This window comes from Coturnix japonica, chromosome 22 (genome assembly GCF_001577835.2).
Source record: "Coturnix japonica isolate 7356 chromosome 22, Coturnix japonica 2.1, whole genome shotgun sequence".
Lineage (NCBI taxonomy): Eukaryota > Metazoa > Chordata > Aves > Galliformes > Phasianidae > Coturnix > Coturnix japonica.
The window spans coordinates 2,949,999-2,965,163 of NC_029537.1; the positions used below are offsets into that span (position 1 = coordinate 2,949,999).

At 45.9% G+C, this 15,165-nt stretch overlaps 1 protein-coding gene across 1 annotated transcript; it reads left to right on the plus strand.

Annotated features, from left to right (window-relative positions):
* Positions 1-1,070: 1,070 nt before the first annotated feature.
* Positions 1,071-14,528, plus strand: SLC18A1 (solute carrier family 18 member A1). The gene is given in 18 exon segments (XM_015883162.2): positions 1,071-1,093; positions 2,101-2,235; positions 2,237-2,268; positions 3,184-3,360; positions 3,611-3,968; positions 4,210-4,268; positions 4,471-4,554; positions 4,637-4,729; positions 4,957-5,046; positions 5,827-5,870; positions 5,962-6,022; positions 6,118-6,213; positions 13,086-13,164; positions 13,244-13,295; positions 13,403-13,466; positions 13,547-13,666; positions 13,842-13,975; positions 14,176-14,528. Coding segments are annotated over 18 exon segments (1,812 nt in total). The 3' UTR covers positions 14,287-14,528.
* Positions 14,529-15,165: the final 637 nt, after the last annotated feature.

Below are 15,165 nucleotides of genomic sequence, written 5' to 3' on the forward strand. Positions count from 1 at the left end.
GGGGTAGGGATAGGGATAGGGGTAGGTAGGGGTTAGGGTAGGGATAAGGGTAAGGGTAGGGATAAGGGGAAGGGTAGGGACAGGGATAGGGACAGGAATGGGGAGAGGGAGAGGGAGAGGGAAAGGGATGGGAATAGGAATAGGGATAGGGATAGGGGTAGGGGTAGGGGTAAGAATAAGGGGTAAGTGAGAGGGTAATGGAAAGGGAAAGAGTAAGGGAAGGGGTAAGGGTAAGGGTAGGGATGGGAATAAGGATAGGGATAGGGGTAGGGGTAGGGGTAGGGGTAGGGGTAGGGGTAGGGGTAGGGGTAGGGGTAGGGGTAGGGGTAGGGATAGGGGTAGGGGTAAGGGTAGGGGTAGGGGTAGAGATAGGGGCAAGGAAAGGGCAAAGGAAAGGGTAAGGGAAGAGGTAGGAGAAGGGAAAGGGAAAAAAATAAGAGGAAAAAAAAAGAAAAAGAAAATCGGTCAAATAGGAAAGATAAAAGGAAAAATAAAAAGGGAGTAATATAAAAAGAAAATTGGTAAAAGTAAAAAGGGGGAAAAGGGGGGAAATAAGAAGAAAAGGAAAAAAAGAATGGAAAAGGAAAAAATAAAAGGAAAAGAGGGGAAAAAAGGAAAAGAGGAAAAGAAAAACGGTGAAAAAAAGGAATAGGAGGAAAAGGAAAAAGAAAAAAGAAAGAAAAAAATAAGAGAACAAGAAATGGGAAATGAAAAAAAAAAAAAAAAAAGAAAGGGGAATAAAGGGGGAAAAAAAGGAAAGAGGAAAAAGTAAATCAAACCTTTAATTTAATAAAAAAATAGTCAGTGGGTTATTTGTGCCTCTCCCTTCCCCCCTCAGGAAACCATTAGTGTGTCAACTTCTATTTCCTCGTGGATTATTTCTCTCCTCATACACGTTAAATTTTAATCACTGGTGTTTGCTCTCTCTGCTCAGCAGGAAGGTGGGGTTGATGTTACAAACCATGTTCCATCTCCCCCCTTGTGCTAACACTGAAATAGTGGGAGATGTGTTTCCCAGGAGCCGCTGCAGGGCTGTGTGTGTTTGGAGGAGGAATGGAGTGCTGGGGGATATGGGAGTGATGGAAACCCTATTGTGGGTACAGCCCCACCTCACTGCAGTTGCCCAAGGAGAACTGGTTGTCATGGATTAAAATTGAATTATATATATATATGTGTGTGTGTGTATATAAATGGTTAAAAAGAATTCAACTGGAAAAATCTGATGGATGCATGGAAATTCTTCCAAAGCAGAAATGAGCAAGCATTTCCAAAGCAGGAGGATGGCATTGCAGTCTCCTTTGGCTGCCAAAGGGATGCTGCCCTGACCTCGGGCTCTATGGGGATGAGGAGGTGGCAGTGATGAAGGTCCCCACGAGTCCCTCTGTGATTAAAGGAGCCGGAGCTCCCAGCAGTGTTGGCTGAGGGTCTGAGCTCACCAGTAGGTGGGAGCGGAGCTCTGCTGATGGTCAGAAAGTGATTTCCATTCTCAGTCCTTGCCTCATGAAATGTACTTAAAGACTCCAGCTTCTGCCCTTGTGTTTGTTACTCAGAGGCTTTTCTCATGCTGTTGGCTGCGGGTTTTGCTCACGCAGAAGCCAGGTAAATGGCTTCAACGGAAGAGAGAATCACATGGAACCACAGAATGAATCAATGAGGTTGGAAAAGAACACTAAGATCATGAAGACAAACCCCAACCCATCCCACCATGCCCTCAGTGGCACATCCCCGCATTTCTTGAGCACCTCCAGGGATGGTGACCCCACCACCTCACTATGGAGCCTGTGCCAAAGAGACAGACCCTTCAGCAGAATCTGTTGTGATAAGACAAGGGGAAAGAGTTTCAAACCAAAAGAGGAGAGAGATTTAGATAGGATTTAAAGAAAAGGGATTTTATGATAAGGGTGGTGAAGTATTGCAACACGCTGCCCAGAGAAGTGTAAGATGGAGACACCCAAGGTCAGGCTTCATGGGGCTCTGAGCACCTGATGGAGCTGTGGGTATCCCCGCTCATTGCAGGGGAGTTGGAACAAATGGCCTTTAAGGGTCCCTTCCAACTCAAATAATTCTATGATTCGATCACATTCTGACTCACACATAAAGGAGCCCCCGTCCCCCATCCTGCTCTGACGCAGGAGGAGCTGCAGGGCTGCAACCACATCTCCACAGAAGGCAGATGCTCGTACCCTCTCCTGATAAGAGCTGCAATAAATTCCCTGGGAGCAGCAGCCCTGAGCACAGTCAGCTCTGCACACTGGGATGCATCCAGGGGTAAGAGTTTCATCGCTGTGCTACATGCAACAGGTTTGCACTGAGTGGGATGGGGTTTGGTCTTGAGTTTCAGGGCAGCTTCAGCCTACTTGCCTTTATTTTCCTTGCTTCTTTACTCCTTCTTCCTGGTGATTTATACATAAATATGTCTGTTTTCTTGCATTAATTCTATTATTTGGTCCTTGCTATTGCTTGGAGGTACGATGAGAAGCCATCTCTCCTTTTCAAGTTAGCGACTTGCATTGCACTCAGATCAGATGATAGAAAGTTTGAAGGTTTTGCTCTTTTTTAATGAAGGAAATGAAAAATGTCATTGCTTGGATGTCAGGAAACCACAGGAGAGTTGATGGCAGCTGTAGCTCAGGCTCTGCTCACGTTGCTGCTTTATTACTGAAGCAGCCACAAGCTATAGGAACTCAAATACTAATTGATCACTTGTTTCGGATGGATACTTCAGTACGACTGAACAAGTTCAAACCTTAATCTTCTACGTTAGGCTTTTAAGTCCTGCATCTTGCTATGACATTTCTATTAGGTCAAATGAAAAAGACATGCAAAGTGAATACATTTCCTTTGAGACCCAGTTTAATCTCCAAAGAACAAACATGGATTACAAGATGTAGAGATTAGCACCGATAAGCTACCGGCTTGATTTATGCTTTGAGTCTTTGAGGGAAGACTCAAGATGATGCTTGCAGCAGGGACGAGATGTGTCAAGAGAATGGGAAAGGGCTGGGGAGCACTTCATGTCTTGACTGCAGCATTAAATGAGAGCTGGATAAAAGTGGAGCCTTTGAGAGCAAAGCTGGAACTCTGTGCTCCTCAGAACATCACCCAGCTCATGTAGGGGATAAGAAGTCATGGGTTCATGACTTGACATGAGGGAGTTGCTAACCCACAGTATCTTCTCCCAAGGTTGCAGGACATTGCTGGCCCTGACAGTGGAACCAGAGGACCGAGGATCAGCAATGCCCCAAGCAGCCACCCCCACACCACAGAGCTGGCTGGCACAGGGCCGGGCATCACGGAGGCTGGCACTGGTGGTGGTGTTTGTCGCATTGCTGCTGGACAATATGCTGCTGACTGTTGTGGGTAGGGTGTGCACTGCAAGGATGGCTGCAGAGAGCTGTCAGCCCATGCTGGGGACAGGCATGGGGACAGGAGTGGGGACGGGTGTGAGGACAGACAAGGGAAGAGCAGTGGGGACAGCCATGGGGGGAAGGATGGGTGAAGGAGCTTCCAAGCATCAACACTGAGCTAGCACCATCCAGTTCATATGCATGCTGAGCCATAAAATCAAGCAAACTCACTGATTTACATTCTCCTTGGCTTTTTTTCCCAGTGCCTATCATCCCCACCTTCCTTTATACAATAGAATATGAAGGTGCCAACAGCTCTGCTGCCCCACATCAACCCGAGCCACCTCCCTCAGCCATCGAAGATCCTCCTTTCTCCCCCACATCCTCTTATTTTGACACCAGCACCACGATGACCTTGGGCTCCCCCAGCACTATAGAGCTGCAGAAAGGGACCAGTGCCAGGCACCCACAGCATCCCACCATGAGCTCCTCACCATCCAATGGCTGCCCACAGGGTGAGGAGTTCCTCACACAGGAGAACATGCGTGTTGGATTGCTCTTTGCCTCCAAGGCTCTCGTCCAGCTCCTGGTCAACCCCAGCGTGGGGCTGCTGACCAACAGGTACGTCTGCAGTCTATTGCTTGCTAGTGAAATGGCAAAGATCAGTCACATAATGATAAGGTGAGAGAATAGCAAGGAGAGTGCAAGTACAATAGGAATGGATTTAGCCTTTTTTTAAGAGCCTACAAATGGTTTGCAAGCTTGCATTATAAAATCAGCCTCACAAATGCTCAACGTCACATCAAAACACTTCAACACACACAGGCATAGCTGTGCCAGACATATTGTCCTCTCATTCCAGGATAGGATACCACATTCCCATGTTCATTGGTTTTGTCATCATGTTCCTCTCCACGCTCAGTGAGTACTGCCCCTGATTTTCCCTTCACACACAGCAGGATGCCCCAAAAATAAAAGCAGCAAAGGAGACAACTACCTGCTCTGTCCCCATGCATGAAAAGCTGGGGACAGGGAAGGACTCAGCTGGGCACAAGCAGTTGCTGCTGCACTTTAGCAGGGCTTTAGATGCGCAGCTCTGCTGGGTGCTGTGTTTCTCCTGCAGTGTTTGCATTCTCTGGCACCTACATGCTGCTGTTCATCGCTCGTGCTCTACAAGGTGTTGGTTCCTCCTTCTCATCAGTTGCAGGTGAGTGTGCTGGGTTACTGTGTGCCATGAAGCCCTCTGCCAATTGGGCTCAGTCATCACCTTGGGTTCTCTCTGCTCCCAGGCTTGGGCATGCTGGCCAGCATCTACACAGATGACTTTGAGAGAGGCAACGCCATGGGCATCGCTCTTGGAGGGTTGGCCTTGGGTGTGCTGAGTAAGGACCTTTATATAAAGAGGGCTTTATACCCACAGCATCCCCATGCTTTGCTGCTTGGTGCTGCTGAGCATCCTTCGTTCAGCCCTGGGGAAAGGCAGAGGAGTCCTCCCACTCTCTGCTCCCCATCCATTTCCATTAGCTCCACCAATATAGTCCATCACTAGACATGGGTTTGGGCTAAAGCCAGGTGCCTGATGTGTGCTGATACAGCCTTTTCCTTGCAGTTGGGGCCCCATTCGGCAGTGTGATGTATGAGTTTGTGGGGAAAGCCTCCCCCTTCCTGGTCCTGGCCTTCTTAGCCCTGCTGGATGGAGGTGAGGGGCCACGTAGTTAACCCAACCCAAAAGCAAACAACTCACCCAACCATAAACCAAAGGACATGGAAAGACTGAAATACAGCCACCATAGGAAGAACTTCTCAGGGCTCTCACAATTAATACAGCATCAGTTACTCTGTTATTGCTAAACCACATGCTTCCCACCACCAGGCGTTTGACGTAGCAATACAGTAAGAATTACTCCCTCATTACTTAATGACCCCCTTGATTGCTTTAATGGCTCAAATAGCACATCAGTCAAGCTCTCTGAACAGAGTTTCTATGCAGAAGGCACACGTGGTGCTGCCTGCAGCATCTCCATCATAATACAAAGAAATGGGATGTTGCCTGTGAATGGCAATCCCTGCTCTTTCTCTGTAGCTGTGTTAAAGATTCAGGCCACGACAGCGTTCAGAATTACAGATAGCAGAAACACACATTTTTAGTGAGAAGTATTAAGCTAATTAAATTACAGTCACAGTTACCATCTTTGCCTAGATGTAATGTAAGACATCTTTAATGGAGCATGTAAGAGACTTTGGAAAGTGAAATGTAAATGCCCTATGTTAGAAGCCTGTTTTTTTCATCCCGTTCTTTTCTATGTCAAATTTTAGCCATGCCCCATTTGAAATCCCCCAGCTGACAGCTCCCTGGATGATGCCCCAACAGCACAGCTTTGCATTCTTGGGGCTCTGCCAGTGATTGGTGCCCCACTGAAGGAAAACCCACAGGGAAATGTGGCTTGGAGCAACATTAACAGCACTGCTTCCTCCCCAGGTTTGCAGCTTTGCATACTGCAGCCCTCCAAGGTCTCCCCTGAGGTGAGTATGGGCACGATGCTGTGGCAGATGCTGCAGGTGGGGGGTGTCTCAGCCCCCCCGCTGCAGCTCCCTAAACCTCCATCTCAAGCAGAGCACCAGAGGCACACCAGTACTCACCCTGCTGCGGGACCCCTACGTGCTGGTGGCTGCAGGTAACCTCTGCATTCCCACATTGCCCCATTTCCTTGTTCCTATTCAAAGCAGCAGCAGGAGAAGCCTTAAACACTTTCTCTTCTCTCCCCACCAGGAGCCCTCTGCTTCTCCAACATGGGGGTGGCCATGCTCGAGCCCACCTTGCCCATCTGGATGATGCAAACCATGTGCTCCCCCAAATGGCAGCTTGGTAGGTGCTTCACTTTGCAATCCTCACTCCTCAGCAGCAGTTTGATGCAGTTTGGCCAGAGCAGATCCTGCTGGGCACTGAGGGATGGGCTGATTATCTCTTATATCATCTTAAAAGGAAGAAAACATATTCTCACAGTGTGATGCCAGGCTGTGTGCTGCTCCAATTTCAGCAGGAAATGTCCTTGGTGGTAGCTATACAATGGGCTTTTCACTATTATTGAAAAAAATGGTATAGAATCAGTCTCCCTACCACAGCAATAATGGTGGAAGAAAGGCTGAGTAGATCAGTGTCGTGCTGAGCTGAAGTCATGGCACCCAGATGGTTTTTGCAGAGGCAGCTCTCAGTAGAGAGGCAGCCATTTAGAGATGGTGTGTGCTAACCACCAGCTGCCTTGAAAACGTGATATGGAGAAAGCACTGTCTGTCCTATAAAAACAAAAACTAATTGTTCTAAAATCCAGTTGGCTGGGAAATAACCTGGGGGACACCCCAGGCAATACTTACAACCCAAACTGAATTGCAATCTGGAAGCAGCAAGGCTGAGATAACCCTCCTAATCAAGTTATTCTCTTGGTCAGGCAGCAGCATCTGTCCCAGTAAGAGCTCAGGATGATCTGTGTGATTGAACACAGGTGGGTGAGAGTAAGGCAGCACCTCAGGGCACTCAGAGCTGCTCTGGTCACTGCTGAAATCAAAGGGATTTTTGGAGTTATCCAAAAATGAGGAGAGAGCAGTGAGCTGGCAGCAAGAAACCCCCAGATGCACTATACCTGAGATTTGGGAGTGGTCTGTGTGGAGAGTGTTTATGCAGAATGGCTTCATGAGAAAGGACATGAAGAGATTCCACTAGTTAAATTGTAAAAGAATGAATTGTGCATTAAAGACAAAGACGGTTTATCCTAGGGACGGTTCACGAGCTAAAGCACGGTGGGTAATCAGTATGTGAAAAGACAGGGTATGTAGCTAAAGAGAAATATGGATCTAGAAGCAAGGACGCCTAAGGGAAAAGCAAGATGTGTAGCAAGTGTAGACAAAGCTGCAAAGAAAAAGTATCTATAAGACTAACCACAAAGGTCAGATGAAGTAATGTCTAATTCACCAATCCTGACTTAACTTTTGCAATATGCATGAACTTATTACTGATTGTATAAATGAGATGCTGTAACACCTAATAAACGAGGCTTGTTGACCATGATCAGCATGAGGAACTTGTCTCCCGCGGTTACTTCCAAAAATGGTGACCCCGACGTGAATAAGGAAAAAAAGGCGCCACGGGGTGAAGAACTGCGTTGGTTTCGGTGTCCGGATTTCACAGCCCGCGGCACGAGCGAAAGAGCTAAAATTGAGCTCCGCGTTCGAGTTACCACACAGGTGGCTCGACCGACACGTGCTGCCGAAGCCTGGAGGGCTGCAACGTACCGACGTGAGTAAAAATTGACAGGCAAGAGCATATGATTTATTTTCCGCTTTTTCTTAGGCGGAGCACAGTTTAAGGGTTAGACTGGAAAGGAACTCCCTAAGTTATTAGGGTATGGGATATGCTAAGGTTTGTCTCGAGATTCCGCATTTTAGGATGAATCTGTGCTGAGTGGGTAAATTTGGAGATGCCAATTATTTCAGGGAATGAAATGGGAGAAAATGGCTAAAAAAAATGCGGAAGTGGTGGCGTGTTGTTATACATGATTTGTTGCAATATCAGGCAGGAAAAGAGACGGTTTAAGAGCAAGCAGCTTGCTGTGCAGGGGAGAATAAGAAGGTATTAATGATGGTCTCAGACTTGCCCGGAGGCCCCCTTGCTGTGTCCACCGTAAAGTTGCCAGAGACCGGCCCGAAGCCTGCGTTGCCAGTTGGCTGCGGAGCCGAGTGCGCCCGTTCCGTCTTTCCATTGCACGCTCCTGTAATCAGAGCAGGCGCTGCATCGAGCCATGGCGCTACAGCCGGCCCCTCGACCCCCCTTTGCAATGAAGCCGCTCCCTGGGGCAACAGAGTGACCTGGCGGAGGCCGTCGCGCGGAGCGGGGGGGGGCTTGGGTGCGCTGGCGCGGGCTTGCTTTAGAGACGGGAGACGGTGAGGCGTTGGAAAGCGGTTGCACAGGGTTGCTGCCGGTGGGGTATTCGCTAATTGCTGCAGGTGGGACACAGGCTGCCATCAGTGCTTTAGATTGGAAGTTGTGTTACAATTGCGGTCTACGCGTCAGTCAGTTTGGAGAAAAAAGTGAGCCAGGCGGACAGATATGGATTATATCTGGAGTACTCAGGTTTGTGGCATCTGATTGTCGGGCTATAGCTAGGTTGATTTTTTTCGCAGCCAGAACAACTCTATATTAAATGTTATTGGAGAGATGTGCCAACAGAGAGTTGCGATAGTTAGGCAGCCGGAGATCCTTGTATAATGTCACCGTTGAAGAACTTTAGGGGTGTGTCCTTTCATCCGGACGGAGGCCAGGCCTTATTAGGACCAGTTAAATGGTAGGGAGTCAATGTATCTGGCCAGACAGGCTATGGATAAGATCAAGGCACAGGTGGGTTGTTGTCTTATTATGGAATCGGCAGGGAAGAAATGAGGATATTTGGAGCGTTTCTAGATAAGGTAGAGCTGGAGCCATAGAGAAGGCTGGATACCAGGTACATGAGGGAAATAATGCTATAAAACATTGTGCACTTCAGAATTGTAATGCTACAGCCATGGATTTCTAAGTACTTTGAGGAGAAGAAAAAACTGGACAATAGAGGAGCGTTAGACAGATTATCGAGCGCTGCCCACGGGGGCTCAGGCTTTCAGAGTTGAGGCTATTAAGAGCCTAGGGTCAGGAATTAAGGAGGCACAGGCTGGAGGGCTTCTCAGAATCAGTGTTAGCAGCCCTTGCACCCCTCCAGTGCAGTCGCTTAACAAGCCCACGCTCGCAGAACAGCTCCCTCATGAAAATGTTTCTCGTGTGAAAAAAAAACTGGCCACATCGTCACGAGTGCCAAGCCACTGGGATTTGCGCAGCAAGTGTCAACACCAACACCCACAACGCTGCTGTATGCTATAGGAAGTCGGGAAATGTGAGAAGCAGCCACGAAAGAACGCGGCGCGCTCACGATACAAGCTGCCGTTCCCAGCAGCGGCCGCCTGCCCCTTCCCCACAGTCGATCGTCGCGTTGTCGGTCTTACAGCACCCCGCCCTCTGCTTCGCCCACGTCGTTCTCTGCGCCTCGCCATGCCGCCCCTCCCTCGTCCTGCGCGGCTGTGTCTCTGCAGCCCGTGTGTAACGTGGTTAAAGACACGGATGGACTAAACAGGGGTTGTTGTGACCCAGGTCAGTAGATCCAGGAAGAGAATCGGAGCATTTCTTTCCTGATGATACTTTGAAGGAAGCAGGAATGACAAAATTTCCCTACAGCGTACTGTGAATGTCTTAGAGCATTGCAGAGAAGAAACAATATTAAGGTGATGCTGACCACGTTGCAAACCTTTTCCTAATCAGGTCCCCCATTTGGAATCCCTGCCTTATGAGGCAGTGAAGGAGCTAAGGGAGTCAGTGAGAACATACAGAGTTCAGTCAGCCTTTACATACAATCTTTTGGTTACAAACAGTGACACTTACGCTATGACCCCTCACGATTGGAAAACTGTGTTAGGAATGATCCTCTCTCCTATGCAATACACCGTGTTTGTGACTGAATATCAGCTACATAATTTGACTGATAGCTCTTTGCCTCAGACTTCGACAAATCATGTGGCACAGCACCTCTTCAACTGTGGTCAGACAAATGTCACTCACATTTCCTGATTTGGCCGTGTAAAATATGCACATGTAACAATAGATATTCATTCTTCTTACATATTTGCCACAGCACATACAGGTGAATGCAGTCATGACACCCGTAAACACTGGTTATCTGCTTTATGCTTGCTATGGGAATCCACATACTACAAAACAGATAATGGGCCTGCGTATACCTCTAAGGCCACTCAAACTTTCCTCAAGAAGGGTGTGTTAAACATACTACAAGCCATTGCTCATTCTCACACTGGACAAGCTATCATGATTCACATTTATCAAACATTGAAATCCATTCTTATTATTAAACAAAAAAGGGGAATAGGGAGCACACACTGCAAGAAATATTATGTAAGGTTTTGCTATGTTTTGTTTGTGCTGAAATTTTTTGAATCATGTTCATAGAGATACAGCTTATGTGGATCGTCATTTTGAGGCTTCCCGGTGCTAAAGGAAACAGCTCATGGTTAATGTTGGAATTATGGCCACAGGACTTTGGGGACTGTCCTCTACCAACTGACAATTTGGATCGTGAATATGCTTCGTATTTCCACAGGGACTTGGCCCGTATGTGGGTTTCCAGCTGATATCTTCAGTCTCATCTGAAGGCAGAAAATAGCATCCAGCCTTTTATAGTAATTGTGATTGTGTTGTTTCTACTTGTGGTATTGCTTTGTAACTTGCTGTGTTATAGATAATATTAGTAATAGTTTGACATTAGTGTGTATTTTCTGTTTTACCAATGCAGTCTCAAGATTTAGAGTTTAAGGATATAGGTGGATGTTGTGTGCTTCTTTTATTTATAGTAATAGATCAAATGTGTATTAAACAGGATTTTGATGTAATCAATGCTAGAATTACAGGAATAGATCTTTTAATGTTTTAGTTACTGTTTGGTTATGATGTGTATTAGCTATATAATTGCTTTCTTAATTTGCAAAGACAAAACCTGGAAAGGAATCTAGACAAAGAGATGACCCTGTATCATTATATAACGGATACCTATTTTACATCAATTAAATTGGGATCTGAAAAAATAACCATGCATCATTTTAGACAAAAGTGACGCTTATAAAGAACTAAAATTTGATGGTTTATTCTGTTTTCCAAGCAGGTGTTCCACTTGGGCTCTATATCACGCACTGGCCATGCGGATTATGGTGTACAACTGGAAGAAATCCTTCAGACCCTGAATGCAGGGAGAGAATCTGTGATGGATGAGAGAGGAAATGTGCACTTGAAGCAGAGGGACGCCCTGCTGGCACTACCTGTCGCATCCACCACCAACACAGCTTGCTGTTTCTCAAGGGTCAATAAGTAATAATGCCCTTAGTGATACTCTAGTACATTTGTCCTCTAAAATTGGTTCTATTTGACATGCTACTTCATAAAATTGCACAATCATTAAATTTATTAGCCCGGATAACTCAGTTGGTAGAGCATGGTTATGCAGCATCCTAAAAGCATTTTATTGCACAAATTTTTAGTGGTCATTAAAAATCAATATATCAGGTTATACAAAATTGAAGACTTTCTGATCAGTTTAAGATTAACACAATGGGACCCTCACGGATTTATTTTTAGGTTGAAGAAACTTAGGTTTGCAGTACAAAATGTTTGTTTTTAGTAGGTTTAACAGTAATCGTGTTTTGTTGTATTTGACTTGTCTCTTTTTTCACTTTTAGAGTATTGTCATCGAGGTTCTTGATTGAGTTATAATTAGTTATGTCATTAATATAAGTAGTGTTGTTATTCTATAGGCAGTATCTTGGAATTGTTGTAATACAAGAGAATTTTGATGAGCAGCAGTCATGATCGAGATGAGAAGTTCACAGAGCAGCAGCTATGGAGCAGGATAAAACTACATGAGAACTAATTGAACAATTGAACTGAATTGCTTGTTAAATATGATTAGTCGGTCGGTAAACTGAGCCTTTTCAGCCTAAAAAGAAAACGGGGGGAAATGTGGAGAGTGTTTATGCAGAATGGGCTTCATGAGAAAGGACATGAAGAGATTCACTCAGTTAAATTGTAAAAGAATGAATGTGATTAAAGACAAAGACGGTTTATTCCTAGGGACGGTCACGAGCTAAGCAGCTGTGGGGAAATCAGTATGTGAAAAGACAGGGTATGTAGGTAAAGATGAAATATTATCTAGAAGCAAAGGACGGCCTTAAGGGAAAAGCAAGATTGTAGCAAGGTGTAGACAAAGCTGCAAAGAAAAGAGTATCTATAAGACTAACCACAAAGGTCAGATGATAGTAATGTCTAATTCACCAATCTGAGCTTACTTTTTGCAATATGCATGAACTTATTACTGATTGTATAAATAAAATGCTGTAACAACTAATAAACGAGGCTTGTTGACCATGATAGCATGAGACTTGTCTCCCGCGGTTACTTCCAACAGGTCTGCATTTAGATACACTTCAACCAAAGCTCCCTACCTGAAAAGTTCTCATAAACACAAAGAGCTTTGTTATTTATATGCTTTCATTTGCCTATTTCCATAATTCTTAGACTATTTTTCTCACAAATAAAACAGAAGAGCCTGGACTAAACCCACAGAATTAACAGTGTTTTGTAACTGTCAAAGAGGAGAAAGCAAGTTAAATATAACTCTGTGTGTTTCAACAAGGAAGCTGTCTCAGTGAAATATAGCTGATGTGCTTTATCTATAGTCAGCAGGAGAGTATATTAAAAATAAACAACTGGTAAATCAGCAAGCAGTTCAAATATTGACTTTTGACTCATAATGATGGCTAAGCTTTACATTCAAGCAGCTATTTTATCTCTATTTAGCCAAAAGCAGAAGGCAAAAGGAGAAAGATAGAAAAGGAAAAGGTGATGACAGGAGAGCAGGATGGGGACAGAAAGCTCTGCAGCTGGCTCAAATCTGAGTGACTCAGTTTCTCACCCCTACAGAAGGAAAAATCCCTTTCTGTGCCCATCTCTGCCTTTATAGAGGAGCAATGGGGCTGTGATAAAGAGGAAAAGGAGAAGCACTACAGAGCCTAAGGGCACCCTCAGCATGTGTGCTGGATGCTTGCAGATCCCTTACATTTACAGAGGGATTGCACGCTCTCTTTTATTCTCTCCCCTAGGGATGGCATTTCTTCCTGCCAGTATATCTTACCTCATTGGCACCAATCTCTTTGGGCTCCTGGCTAACAAAATAGGCCGGTAAGTGAACAGCAGTGACCGCAGCAAGGATCCTGCTTGCATACACTGAAGGCATCACCCTCTGCTGTCCCTGTTGCAGGTGGCTGTGCTCCCTGATCGGCATGGCTGTGGTGGGGATCAGTCTGCTCTGTGTGAGTACTGCAGGGCAGCTCAGGGATCACACCACAGATCTATGCTGTTCCTCCTCACCTTGCAGCTCTTCTGGCCTCATCCACATCTTCTCTCTTTCCTCTCTAAGGTACCTCTGGCAAAAAATATTTATGGGCTGATTGGCCCAAATGGCGGGCTTGGCTTTGCCATAGGTGAGTGGTCAGTCTGTACAATTCCCAGCACTGCTCTGGGAGAAGGTAATTCCTTATGATCTCACGCTTGCTCTGGGCAGGAATGGTGGACTCCTCCATGATGCCTATTATGGGTTACCTCGTGGACCTTCGCCACACCTCCGTCTATGGCAACGTCTATGCCATTGCAGATGTTGCCTTCTGCATGGGCTTTGCAATTGGTATGGACCCATGGGGTGATGTTCTCAATGTGTTCCTCCACCCAGTGTTCAATGGCAACAAGTGGCACTGAGTCCATAGCACAGCCACTGCAGACTTCAGACCCCCTCCAAAGTGGAAGAACACCTTTTGCTCTTTTCCTACCTCCTGAGCCTTAGTTCACATTTAAATGTGCAGGTCCATCAACAGGCGGTGTGATTGTACGAGCTATTGGGTTTCCCTGGCTGATGGTCATCATTGGAGTTACCAACATTGCTTATGCTCCTCTCTGCTGGTTCTTGCGAAGCCCTCCAGCTAAAGAGGAGAAGATAGTGAGTGTAATTTTATTGCCCTGATATAGGAGCTTGATAATCCAGAGGGAATAAGGATAAATTAGCCAGGGATGGTGTCCTCCTAATTCATAGCTTGTATTCCCTAGGAAAAAGTTGCTGGTTGCTTTGGCTTTCTCTAAAGCTAGTAGGTCATTTATCATTAAAATGTTACTAAATCATCACTTTTCTCCTTCATGTAGGCAATCCTAAGCCAGGAATGCTCCATGCAAACCAAAAGCTCCACTGTTCACAAGCCCCTGCAGGATTTCCCCCTCAACAACAGTGATGTGGAGGCAGAAAATGCGGAGTAGCATCAAGGCTGTGTGTCCTGCTTGAAGCTATGTTAAGTTCACAGAACACTGTCAATCTCAGCACCCAGGAATAAACCTGATCTCTCCAAGACCTGTGGGAACATGGACATGGGCTGGATGTTCAGCTATTCTGGTACAACAGGGAATGCACACCCAGGACTTGGAGGCTCCCTGCTCAACTGTGCCAACCCTTTTCTGGGTGACATCGAGGAAGGTCACTCAAAATCCATCTCAGCTGTAAAAAATATATGTATAAAAATATATATGTAGAGAATGATATCACGCTGTCCTGGGCTGCCAATAGGGTTATGACCAATATCACGTTGTCCATGTCAGCCCATGCAATAGGGATAAGACCAACACCTCTCCCACACGAGTTGCATTCATTAATGCCTTTTAAGTGCTTACTGCTTTTCAAAGCAGCAGAGAATATAACTATATAATATAGAATAGTTCTGCTGTAATCCCCAGCACAAAACCAACAGGATCCAATAAAAACACCCCTGTCCTGTCCATGTGCTCCATGCTCACCTGAAGCTTTTCAGAGTTCCCTGTTGTCTTGGTACAGCTTTAGTGCTATCTATGTGTTATTCATGGCTGCTTTGAGAGCCCTTCGAAGGGAAGAAATTCACTTAAATATAAGGCTGAAAGTTGTAAACTTTTAAATGCTTGAGCCGAGTTCACTTGTTATTACACCCACAGAGCATTTCCACAGACTCCTTTAGCTCAGTTAATGGCATGTTTGCGATCCCAATCTATCCTTAATAACTCCGTTTAATGTCCATTTTACAACATCCCAACCTCCAACTGAGGGAACCTCATCGAGCCGCCCTGCAGCCGCCATATTGGCCCCGCAGCCGCCATATTGGCCCCGCAGCT